The sequence below is a fragment of the Chenopodium album genome, chromosome 6 (assembly GCF_948465745.1).
Source record: "Chenopodium album chromosome 6, dcCheAlbu1.1, whole genome shotgun sequence".
NCBI classification, from domain to species: domain Eukaryota; kingdom Viridiplantae; phylum Streptophyta; class Magnoliopsida; order Caryophyllales; family Amaranthaceae; genus Chenopodium; species Chenopodium album.
Genome location: NC_137839.1, coordinates 75,605,797 through 75,619,604, shown reverse-complemented (window position 1 = coordinate 75,619,604; position 13,808 = coordinate 75,605,797). Strand labels below are relative to the sequence as shown.

The 13,808-nt window shown below is 32.0% G+C and overlaps 1 protein-coding gene across 1 annotated transcript; it reads right to left on the bottom strand.

Moving 5' to 3' along the window:
- Window positions 1–5,216: 5,216 nt before the first annotated feature.
- Window positions 5,217–9,334, bottom strand: LOC145636344 (G-type lectin S-receptor-like serine/threonine-protein kinase B120). The gene is made up of 6 exons (XM_081687881.1): window positions 7,950–9,334; window positions 7,402–7,529; window positions 7,117–7,328; window positions 6,578–6,788; window positions 6,056–6,441; window positions 5,217–5,902 (listed from the first exon to the last, which is right to left on the bottom strand). The coding sequence occupies exons 1-6, from the start codon at window positions 9,269–9,271 to the stop codon at window positions 5,588–5,590; spliced, it is 2,574 nt and encodes an 857-aa protein (XP_081544007.1). The 5' UTR covers window positions 9,272–9,334; the 3' UTR covers window positions 5,217–5,587.
- Between the last annotated feature and the right edge of the window lie 4,474 nt (window positions 9,335–13,808).

Sequence of the window (13,808 nt, the reverse complement as noted above, 5' to 3'; positions counted from 1 at the left end):
TGTTATTTTTAGTATTGTTGCAAAACCTGAAGTATGATGTTATGATCCTAATTTTAACCTACTTACCTATATTATTCATATTGACCCGTATTTTAAAATTTTCATTTAAAAATTTTTATCGCTTATGACCTTTATAAAAACAATCATTTTTATTTTAACATAATGACCATTATTTTAACATAGTGACATTTTTTTTTAATTAATAAAGTGACCATAGTATCTCTATTATAAGTGGTCCACAATAATTTAGTGTGAACCAGGTCTATTAAAGAGTTTAGCCTCTCCTCTACCTTTTGCTCGGCCATCTTTCATCTCCTTTACTTTAAATAAAAAATTATCTTTATATCTTTTGCTACATATCCTTTATTATTAATAAGGTAACCACATTCTAAATCTATGTGTCCAAAAATGAGCTCACTAAATTTGAATAAAGCAACTATTAATTTTTCTTGTTTTAATCATAATAATTCACAAAAATCAAACATAAATATATAACAACAAGCTTCAAAATAGGATGACTAACAACAATAACTTGATACTAGTATTTGGAATTGTAAATGTATACATCTATAGTTATATTGTTGTACAAGTGCCGTGATTTTGGTAATGTATAGCTTGTTTACAAACATCGTGGTTGCACAACATACCACTACCTATCTTAATCACTAATTATTAAACAAAATCTTACAAGAAAAGGATTGATTAATTATTTGTATGATGTATCACAGAAATTTGGTGTGGATGTATTTTGGTCCGACAGTTCTATATTACTTGGTCATGTATGTATTTTGGTGGACTAATTTTAAATGAAACATTTTCAAATTATATTCTTTGGGTCAACAAGCTACCACCACTAACACCTTTGATAATAACCAAGATTTGAATAATTTGGTAGTTTATTGAAGAAGTAGCTGCAACTAATTGAATTTTAAGTGTGATTACCTTGACCTATTGATGATGATATTTAATGGTTTTAGATGAGAATTTTGTGTCTTAGGTTTTTTTTTTTTTTTTTTTTTTTTTTTTTTTTTTTTTTTCCTCTTTTTCTTTTTTCTTTTTTCTTTTTTTTTTCCCACTTCATATATGGTGTTATACATTTGAAATTAATTTGTTGATTAGCTAAGGGATGAGCTATCTCAAGTTAATATAATATGTTTTACTAAGGTCCTGTTCATATTTATTTATTTTCAGTTCAATTCAGTTCAGCTCCAATCAATTCACTTCAGTTCAGTTCAGTTCAGCTCTTAATTTCCCTCTCTCATAAAATATTCATTTCAGCTTAGTTCAGTTCAGTTCAGTTCAGCTCCAATCAGTTCAGTCCAGTTCAGTTCAGTTCAGCTCTTAATTTCCCTCTCTCATAAAATATTCATTTCAGCTTAGTTCAGTTCAGTTCAGTTCCAATCAGTCCAGTTCAGTTCAGTTCAGTTCAGCTCCAATCAGTTCAGTTCAGTTCAGCTCAGTTCAGTAAATATGAACAGGCCCTAAGTCGTTTTAGGGTGACAATTAAACTTAAAATAGTGGGATAAAAAGCATATATATCGAACATTTTTTTTTATAACAAACTTAATTTATAAAAGTTAGGTTACATGTCAAAGTGTCAAATGATGTAAATCACTACTGTATTGAGATTAGGCCTAAAGCTCCATTTCACAAAAGCACTTACCAGTTAAACTATTAAGCTTATCACAAAAGCGAGTTGATGCCAAGTCTGTGTGTAGATTATAGTTGTTTATCTAAGTATAGTTTATAAACATGACCTAAGCCAAGCTAAAAAATAAGTTCATTCTTTTTATAATATATTCATTAATAATATGTTAGGAAATAAGATAATATATTAGTGTGATATCTTTTCCTATATTCTTAACATAATATAATTCCAAAGATAATATGTTTAGATAATTAATAAGTTACAATAAGTTCATGAAGAATGCCAAAAAAAAAATGAATATTACATACGAAAATCACAAATTTTTTTTATGTGGCTAGTCATATGGTGTGGTGATCACTAATTAAACATATAATGTAATAAATTGAGTAATAGGGGTACTCGAATGAGACGGAAATGGGGAAACTTGGACAAATTTAGGGTTACTCCAATGAAAAAATGAGGTACATAATTACTTTCACGAATAAGGTCAATTTTTAAAAATTAATTTATTAATTTTGATTGAAAATTCTCAATGTACAAAGATTTATATACTAGGATACTGTTATACCTTTGTAAAATACTTCGTATGTTTTTATACTATTTCCGTTAATTTTTAGTGGCAACAAAAGGATAATATTTGTGAGACATAAAAAATTCAATGTAACTAAAATTAACGGAGTTACGAGTAGTAATCAATTGATGGTCAAAACTACATGTTATTAGGCATTAGATTATTGGATGGAAGTCATGGAACTCAAGGAAAAAAAATACTAAATTACAACAAATTAAGTTTAATAGAATACACCATTGGTGTCCTACTCCCGTCGTTCTACAAAGACTCGTTTTCTATGTTTGACCATTTTATTGTACATATACAGAATAAGTCAATAGTTTTATCTATTTTCCACAAAATTTCAGTGTATAAAAAATAAATACAGTTAATAAAATCCCACTGATATTATTGGAAGGGGGCAGAAAAACTGAAAATTCAATGGTCGTCAACTTAGGCATGTGACCTGTGTTCATAAATCATAAGAAAATTAATGTGAATAGTTGGATTTGCTTTTGACCGACTAGTACTTAGATCATTTCTAGCTTCGTGATCCTCTAAATATATGTCTCACAGCATTTCTAAAGTTCAAAAAGGCCTAACTTTGTGATCACTAATTCAAAAAATTAGAAATTTTAAGTAAATGCACGAGTTAGACTATGTTATGTCTTTCATACAATATACGGGTGATATTTTAGTCATAGAGGTGATCGCTTTTGATTCTATGTAAGTGATTTTTAACTTGATCACGGAAGTGTTTCTTTAATCTAGTTTATACAATACATCCGTTTTATATTAAAATTTAACGAGGATTAGTCATGTATGCCACTAAAAAATTTAGGCACCAACAACACATACTTTATGACACTAACTTTTTGAGGTACTAGTAAAGAAGCACAAAAGAAGTTTGGTCACTGGTAATTTCCATGAAGCTAACAGAATAAACAAACAAAAAAGAAATCTTAAAGCTTCTAAAATAAGAAAGTGGCTTGCTTTTGAACCACTTTATGAACAACTTAAGTTCTCTGGGCTGCTTTCTCAGAGTTGCCAAAAAAGTTTAAGAATTTGACAATGTCAAACTCTCTTAAACAACCCTTTTTTTTTGTTTTTGTTCTTGTTTATTTGGTTTGACAATCAATATTCAATAGCATCGTCCCATTAAAAGGTTAAGGGTTCGATTCTTATTTATCTTTCATTTTCTCTATTTGATATACGTATGAGTACTACGTATGCAAATAGATGTGCATGAGTCATTCAGGCTGAAATCACTGAATAGCTATTATGTTTAGTATCAGCAAACACAAGCCAAATACAATATTCAGTCAATTGTTAGACGTGTTAGTCCTTTAACATCTGATTTTGATTGCACCAGTTTGGTCCAGAGAACAGGACATTTAAACTGATTTACATAGTAAATCGAATTAAGAAATACGTAAATAGCTTTCATGATTTCATCTGCGTGACATGTAACAAGTAGCACGCGGTATCATCCTTGTAGTTGTAGCATTCACACTGCTGAAATAATTCATAGAAAACTTTTCACTGATGGAAAACTCCAAGGTCTTTTTGATGAACAATCAGTTTATTCTTACACTTGAGATTAGTCTATAGTCAGATTATGACATAAATTTCTTGCATTTTTGGCCAAGATCAATAGTGTTTTACATAGTAACTTCAATGAAGCCAAACTAGAAGTAAGCAAAACTATGAATATATGATCAAGATGAGAGTTTGGACATTCTTGTCTTAACGAATAGATAGCTTATTTAGCGCCCTTGGCACACTGATAACATGAGATTCGTGACCCGGTTTATGGAGCTCAAAGAAAAAACATGTTGGCTTGTTGGGATATTATGTATGTATCTAATTATGCAGCAACTTAGAAAGCTAGGGAATTAGCTAAGTCTGAAGTCTGCTAGAAATTTTTTCGATTTACTGCGCTTAAGCATCTAACCTCTCTGCTTAGCCTTCCACTTCCACAAAGCAACAATAATGAATATACTGATAACAAGAGCCGCAAGTATCAGACAGATAGCTACTTTTGTTCTTAGCTCGCATCCATCTGTAATAAGGCGACATATAAGTATATAACTTCCTGACTGAAACTTATTGTTGCCTAAGAAAACTTGTTACTGAAACATTTAGAATTTAGTTGAAGACTAAATCTTGGTAATAAACTAATACATTCTACTATTGGCTGTAAGTAAAAACCACGATGATCATGATTAGTAAAAGAATAGACACGCACACGCTGTTACTTCTCCACATTTTAACACATAAAAGTTGCTGCAGATTGAGAAAACTTGGCAAGTGACCAAATAAGGTTTTGTGCAAACCTCCAAAAGATCATAATACTACTCAGTTTGTTTGGTTTGACAGCTCGGAGCCTCAGAATCTGTCATATAGCTGAAGATCATGAAGACAGATAAAGTGCAAGCTTTGCTATTCATTCAGCATGGCTAAATATACAAGAACAGAAAGTAATAAGCTGAAAAATTGCATAACAGATAACGTAACAAAAGGAGAGTTGAACTTAGAAAATAAAGAGCCTAAAATCTAGAATTATGAAAACCCTGATGAATTTTTGTTTCTAATTAAAAGTAGTTTGCGACTAGGATTTCTGAGTTATCTAATACCGTTCAACTAAAATCACATGAAACTTCCAACATCGAAAATTAGAGAAATCAGAAGGGACTGATAAATCAACAATATGACTTTGACAGAAGAAAGGTGGTAGAATGGTACATGATATATTGATATTTACAGGATGTTGCTTGGATAAAACGTATATGATCAAGTCTTCAACTCATACAATACACTAATATTTCATTGTCGGGTCAAAAAGGTTCATCACAAGAGATAAGAGAAGCCTCAAATGTCAATTTTAACTTTCTACAATTTCTATACCACCAAAATGGAAAGAGAACTTTCAAAGTTCATCAACCAACAAGTGGAATCAGATATGGTCAAAATCAGAACATGAGACAAGAGATGTATCTCTAAGGATATAAAATCTCTGGCTCCATCTATAACAAAAAAGGACTTCAGAGTTCATTGCAGTCCACATTCAGATATTTGATTACCACTCATTCATACTGAATCGTCTAAAAACATGTTAATGAACGGTAAGAGACTACAGGAAAGAACAAATTGTACTCCTGAAAGGCAATCATGATCAGTAAGATAACCAAGAATGCTACAAGCCTGACTTTGTTCTTCTCCAACAGAGTACTTCCAGGTTCCTCGTTAAAAAAAAGAGTAATGAACATTTGAGTGAATACTTGTTATTTAGAATAAAATAAAAAAATCTAAATATGTGAAAATATGTACACAAAACTTGTGTTTAGCAAAAGGGAGAGCTTAAGGGAGAACCTTTGCTGCAAATATCCCTATCGTCCAACTAGCATGGTAACTGTTACATGATTTGAGGACTCAATATCTTGATAACCTTTTTGGATGTCTATGTCAACAAAACGGCGATTTGAAGAATAAGCAAGAGTAGGTTCCCTAGGATTAGAAAGTGCAAGACTGTCAGTTTCCAACAATACAACCACCTGTGACATAGTTGGCCTGTGAACTGCAGAATCCTGCACACATAACAACGCTATATGTACACATCTTATAACTTCATTACTTGGACATGAGCTTGCAAATGAAGAATCGACGAGCTCCATTGTTCTTCCTTCACTCCATAATTTCCATGCCTGCATTAATACATGAAAAAATCTTGTTATGGTATTGTCAACAGATACAGACCAAAATAATTTGAATTGAAGGGTGTTGTTTAGAAGTTACAAAATATTGTTTTCAATAGGTGTATATTGTATACAAGACTTGTTTAGAAAAAGAAAACTTACATATTCAATGAGGTTTGTGTGTTCAGAGAACCGAAATCTAGTGCTGCGATGACCTGTAACTACCTCCAATAGCAACACCCCAAAACTGTACACATCAGACCTCTCAGAGAAGAAACCTTCCATTGCATACTCTGGAGACATATAGCCATAAGTTCCAACTATTCTATTTGTATTTTCTTCATCTTGATTTCCTCCAAAAATTCTAGCCATACCAAAGTCTGAAATTTTTGGATTCATTTCCTGATCTAAAAGGATGTTGCTGGCTTTTAAATCCCGGTGAATAATTGTACACCTTGCATCCCTATGAAGATAAAGCAATCCTCTTGCTATCCCTTCAATGATTGTAAAACGCTTCTTCCAGTCTAATTGCTGTTTATTCATGGGGTCTGTGGTCGTAACACAAACAAAAAAGAAAAAATAGAGCTTCACTTCAGAAAACATGGGAATACAAATAATGCATGTTCTTCTGAAGACTGCAACATAAAATATATTCAACAATAGACAGAAGATAGAACACCCTACCAAAAATCAATCCATCCAAGCTCTTATTAGGCATATATTCGTAGATCAACATTTTCTCATCCCCATGTACACAGCAACCTAATATTCTGACAAGATTTCTGTGCTGTAATTTGGCAATCAGCATAATCTCATTCATAAATTCGGCCATGCCTTGCCCTGACTTTCTTGAAAGTTTCTTGACTGCTATCTCTTGTCCACCAGGTAACGTTCCCTGAATCCAAGTATATTTGTGTGAGTGCAAATACAGAAAAACCCCTGTATGTTCTAAAAATGCTTCTTTTGTGGTTGTTTGATTAACATATTTTACACGGAAAGTCAAAGTTCATGGGAGGCGGAAATCTCTTATGTAGAATTTCCTGACATTTAAGTTTTTTACCAAGTTCCCTCCTGGTAGGTGAATCTTCTCACAGGAATTTCTACCGTGCTCAACCAAACAATAGCCACTTCACAGGAAAATTGAGGCTCCCTGGGATTAATTTCATGTGAATTGATATATCCTAAGTCTAAACAAATGACAAGTCTGATCTTGCATTAGTTACCTTGTAAACAGGACCAAATCCACCTTCTCCAAGCTTGTTTTCTGCACAGAAGAAATTTGTAGCAGATGCAACAAGATTGTAATTGATCAGTGGAAGATCTTTTGCATTTGCCAGATTTTCCTCTCCAATAATTTCCTGTGATCCTGAGATATCTGTTGAAGATACTTGGCCTTTCCTCAATCCAATAGTCAGTGCATCATTCCCTCTTTTAGCTGCAATATATAGCAGACAGAACATATCATAAGATGTGGAATTGTAAATCACCGTAAACCTCAAATAGAATACTACTAGAGCCACAAGTCTTACCGTTTAATTGTTTCCGGTATTTGCACAAACATAAAAGTACTAAGCCAAACAATATCACTCCGCTTACTACTATAGCTGCTATCTTAGGACCAGAGAGTTTGCCTTTGCTACCTGTATTTCAGAAGACAGATAAGATTACCAAAAGCTAAAGCAAGTTATAATATCAAGTGTAGGACTGCAAAAGAACAGAAGGCGACTGTTATAAGTATTAGCAATGCAAAATTGATCAGAGGGTGGTAGTTATATGAAATATGGTATCTAATGAAGCAGGCTATTGATAGCATTCCTACGGTACTTGTCCTTGTTAACATACAAGATGTTCCCCCACACACAAGAAATTAACAACAACAATAATCAAGTATTGAATCAAACAATCAAATATACAAAAGATGATGCAAACTATAGTACATATCAAAATGTAATACACTACTAAAGCACAACAAGCACTCAAAGAAGGCATATTGTTTACTACCAATCTGGTTTGCCCAAAACTTCTCAATGACTTGCATAAAAAAAAAAAAATTAACTTACCCAAGGCAGAAGATGCTACGCGAATGTGCAGTTTATTGCCTCCTCCTTTAAATTGCTGAATGTCCGACAAGTTACCACTCCATACCATACAACCAATTCCACCTACATAAGCATATGCCCTGCATGAGCAATTCTGTAAGCATTCTTTTCCACAATTCCCCTCATCATCTGCTTCCAAAAGATTCGCGAAATCAGGCAATTTCACATTGTCAACCTCTAAAAATACATCTTCAGCAATCACACTGCCATTCTTGATCTCACACTTCAATTGAGCCTCCCTAACACACCCACCAGACCAACTCCCATTGGTCCATTGATCAGGAAACTTAGGAGCAAACCCTTGAAAGCAACCACAAACGAAATCACCTGTCGCGTTCCTACAATAACCGTTAACCCCACACTTATTGAACACATCACATTCACTCCCAGGCTGTTTCTGCATCAAAATCCACTCTTTGCCACCATCAGCCCAAGTCATAGACTTCTCATATCCATCCCATGATACTCTAAACTTGAACTTACTAGAGCGGTCCAAAGGTAAATAAGTAAAATACATTATCCCATCTGCATCAGCATTAGAAAGCTTAAAACCATAGTAATAAAAGGCAGCCATGTTTGGCACACCAGTAAAACTCAGTCCATTCCAATAACCACTTCTCCAACGACGATTCGATCCCTCCCAAATCACAATCTGTGGTGCTGCTCTAGGATCCACACCCATTGAGAAATTCCCAGATGATGGATCATTCACACTCCTCCATGATGTAAAAATCCGATTTTCGCCTACATTCGGATTAACAGGTACTCTCATACCAGGCAAATATGTATCAGTAGGATGATCAAAACTCTCCCAACAAGAAAAACTAGGCACAGGATAATTATTACTACCCCTAATCTCAAAATTACCATCATTATGCAAAATTCCAGTATAATTTTTCGATATTGCTGTAGTATTAGTAGACCAAACAACAGTCCCAAACCCATCAAAAGCAGCCAAAACCCCATCATTTGAAAGTGTTACAGAACCATTTTTATTGCTAATTGGATTGTTTCTATTAGCAACCCAAACTACAAAATCAACTGAAATATTGGAATACCAAATTCCAACATACCTTAATGATGAATTTGAAGGGCTAAAAAACCCAAATTCAAATGACCCATTTTCAGATTTAAGGGTTTCTCCATCTTTTATGACTTGACCTTGCGCAATTGTATTTGAAGCATTTGAACAATATGCAAATAATAAGATTAAAGATATAATCTTTATGAAAAAATATGAAATGGGTACCATTTTTTTGCAGAGACAAAGATTTTCCATCTCTTCATTCAATTCAGTAACCTTGAAATTTATGAAAAAATTATCTACCTTTTTTCAACATGTATGACAATATGCGCCTCTTTTATATGTGGAGCCTTAAATCCTGAGTGTGTACAGTGTACTTAACATTTTATTCATTTTAATCCCTTTTTTGAATTTTTTTTTTTTTTTTTTTCATTTATTTGGAGTTTGGACTTTTACTTTTTAAAAAAGTAAACTAAGACTGCTTAAACAGTTAAACGTGTACGTAGTAACATTATATAGAAAGTTTTTGAGTGATTGATATATCTCCATGTCATACACTTAACAAAATTAATTGGCTAGAATATTGTATGAACCATTAGAATAATAAAATTACTCGTCAGTGGATTGGGATCTAGCTGACAATGCATTTTTTTTTTTTTTTTATTGGTGCATAATGTATACGGAATACAAAATTCAATTCTAAGCATTGAAACATTAAGTATGACTACTACTCCCAAGGTATAGGTATTAATTATATACTCCATGTATATTATGTTTGAAATTTGAGACATTATTTATTTAATTTCCTGTATTTTCAACTCGTAATATAAAATCGATACAATTAAACAATCTTTTGAAAAAATTCAAAAATCCCTAGTAATCATAGTTGTGACATGCGGAGTATATAATTGTAAGTACTCTCTCTATGTAATGCTTAAATTTTGCTTTTATATGCATGTTGAAGAAAATCTAAAGCATTTAATTCTCTATACAGTATTTGTGTATTAAGGTTAATTTTTTTATTTTTTTTTTATGTTCAGAGAACCAAAATGGCGGGGGTGAGAATCGATCCCAAGATTTCTAGAGATTGGGAGAAAAACTCTAGCTACTTGAACTATCCCTTACTCTCTACGACTTTACGTTATAATAAGGTAACTTTCTCAAATTATAACAAATTATTTTCACCATACACAAAAGTTACATACAATATGAAGTGATTATATTAAAACACTTTCATTTGGATAAAAAAAAAACAAAAAAATTATTTTAAGAAAATCCACTATAGCTCAAATCACATGCATAAAAGAAGTAATGAATTGAGGTTGAAGAGTCGGTGTTGTCGTGTTTGGTTACAATTCAAGCCGCCAATCGGTTTAGGTGGGTAACGACTTTTTATATAATGTGGACCGAGTTGACTAAACTATATCCTAAGAATTTTGATGACAATTTCCTTAAAAACAAAAAAAACAAAGAATTTTGCTGACAAACTGTATACTCTCTTTCTTGTTTCCTATTGCTATGTTTGGTTGTGTCGTTTTGTCCTTTATTCTTTGGACGGTACTAACCAGCTAACCTGGATCTCAAGCTACATGAAATTTTACTTTTGGCCGTTAAAAAAAACAAAAGTAAATTATAAAATTAAAAAAATGTTTGGTTCGCATTGCTGAGAAACTCTTGAATTTTGGAATTTATTTGTACTGGTATAATCGTATTCTGTATTAGATTGGAATATTTAAATGTTAATTGTGTCCTACGTTGTACAATCAACTACTCCGTATTATTCTATGTTTGTGTTAAAAAAAAGAATGAAATAGTTGTATTCAACAGCAAATTTGGAAAGAATTTCATACTCAAGGTAAAGGCTAGATTATAACCCTGTTTTGTTGAGATTGAGGGATACTTCAAGTGGTTAGAGCTTCCATCCTATTCTCACCAAGCCCTTATGGCTCTCTATAATAAAATTTAACAAATAAATTAATAATTTGTTTATATGAAATTAATAATCCAAATAATAATATGCAATAGGAAAATTTGTAAATATTAAGTAAATATTTTGGTTATCCGCTTTAATTATGTCAAATTTTTAATTACTTTGTATTTTTTAACACGTCAACTCTATAATATAATTAATTTTATTACCTTTTTTTATAGGTGACCGAGTAAACCCTTAATAATATACTATGAAATTTTGAAGTAAAAAAATGAGTTAGCATTTTAAACCAAAAAAAAAAAGGTTAGAATTTAATTATGCCAACTGATTAAAACTTTACTCCTGTTATCCACTCTTCCTTTCATCTCCATTCTCCAACTCCCATTAAACGTACTCCATTATTCCTTCATAGTGTTCCTATCAAACCCTCGACATACCCTCATCTATTGTTGCTCACTCATATCCGCACACGCTCACAACTTCACTATCGCTTCCTTAAAACCACCTCTTCCACCCCAGGATAGATACACTAGGGTGCAGCTCCCAAAAGGCAGAAAGCACACACTGTTGCTTGACAAAGAACATACAATATTTGACAAAGAGAATATATATGTTTTTTCTTTGGTGCATAGAGAGCCACAAAGGCAGGGGTGATAATCGATCCCAAGATCTCCTGGAATCGGGAGGGAAGCTCTAACCACTTGAGCTATCCCTCACTCTCAAAGAGAATATATGTGTGTGTGTGTGTGTGTGTGTGTGTTTGATAATATGTTCTTTTATTCTTATGCTATTTAACATATGTTGATTAAACATGTTTTTGGGGTTTCAATGATACAAAGTATGTTCTTTCCATAATGTCTTCATGTTCTTTGGAAAATAACTTTAGAGAGAGTATTAAAACTACAGTATTATGGAAAGTTGAATTTTTGGAGAGAAAAAAATTATTTTTGGGGAAATATTATCTTTGGTTAAGATTTTTTTGTTTATGTGTAATTTTTCATGAAATTTTAATAAAGTTTTTATCACGTTCTTTTGGTAACGTCTTCATGTTCTTTAATAATGTATGCTCTTTGTCAAATATAAACATGTTCTTTTTCAAACACATCTTAATTTTTTTTTAAACAACAAAATGTTTTTTACGCCATTTTTTAAATTAACCGGGTGCATCATGGTGCACAGATCATGCATTCTTCCACCCCACGACCAAACCACCACAACCAATCCACCTCTTTTCCCATCATGCTCTTTGAATCATCCTAATATTTTTCAATAGAATTAGAGGTTTTCAATAGCATTCATTTTGGAGCAATTTGAAGTATGTGGATTGTCTAGTCATATTGATACAAGGGGATTAACATCAAATGCATATACTATATACTGTTTATACAAAGAGGTTTTGTGATCAGATCAAAGTAATTCTCTACCTTCAAACTAGTTTGACTAAATATTGTTCTTGCAAATTTTTTGCTGACAACATTAATTGATGAAGCCTTAGCTTGAAGAATTGAATTGGATGTGGTTGTGCAATCATGATCCATACGAGCTTTGCTTGATATCAAATTTGTTTTTTTTTTCAAGGGAGGGTAGAATACTAAATACTCCCTCCGTCCTAGATGTCTACTTCTCTTTATTATGCGAGTAATATATGATAAAAATAGACATCTAATAAAGGGATGGAAGGACTTCATTTTATCTTAAACTTAAACTGATATATAAAATATAAGGAATGAAGAGGAAGAGTGGGGAAGATGAAGTAAAGAAAAATAAAGAGGAAAATGGGGAAGAAGAATAAAGTAGGATAGAAAAAGGTTATATAGTAACGAGGATAAAATATTAAAAAAAAAAAAAGATTAGCTTTTTATAATCTTCATTTAATAGTGGTGGAGTAATAAATAACCTGGTTTTGACGTAATAAAAGCATCACTACAAGAAAATAACCTTTTCGTAACGATTATTTTAACATTTAGTATCGATTGTAATTGCAACAAAAAACTTTCCCAACGAATGGTCATTCGATACAATATCCTCAATATCGTTGGGGTTGGCCTCAATAATTGATACGAAAAACTACATCCAATTGTGGTGATTATTGTAGCGATTACAATCGCTATAAATGTTTAACTCATTTTCTTCAAAAAAAAAAATGTGTATGATCTTTACAATATTCGAACATGCAACCTCAAACTCTTATATTAAATGTTTCACCAATAAGCTATGACATATTTTATGTACTCTTTGTCAAACAATATTTATATATCTAGTGTTGAAAAGGTTTTCGTATCGATTTTTAGGATTTAGTGGCGATTGTAAATGATACGATTTCTCAAAATTATATAAATGTGTAAAAATAGTGTGGATATGTATTATTATGTTTTCCGTATCGATTTTATATGGGAAAACTATGGCGATTGTAAAAATGATACGACATCCTTAGTTATTTCACAAACATACTTGCATATTGTAGCGAATGTACAATCGCTACGAAAAGTGATTTTTCTTGTAGTGCATACGTCTAATATTAAAAAAAATAGAATAGTTTTTATTATCTTCATGTAATAGTCGGAGGAGTTATAATTAACCTGTTTTTTTGACATAATGAAAGCATACGTGATACGTCTAATAAGAGGTGGACTTATATTTATAAATTTTTCTATGCAATAGGATAATACACATACCTTTTTAAATATTGGGTAATGCTATATGTAGCCTTAAGGGCTAATATATAAGCATTAAAAATATTCTTGAAAATTGTATAAAATTAGAAATTCATGACAAAAACACAAGTAAATCTGTGTGGTGTAATTAGTATTTATATTTTTATGAATTTTGAACTTTTTACGATTTTCAAGTGTAAATTTAATA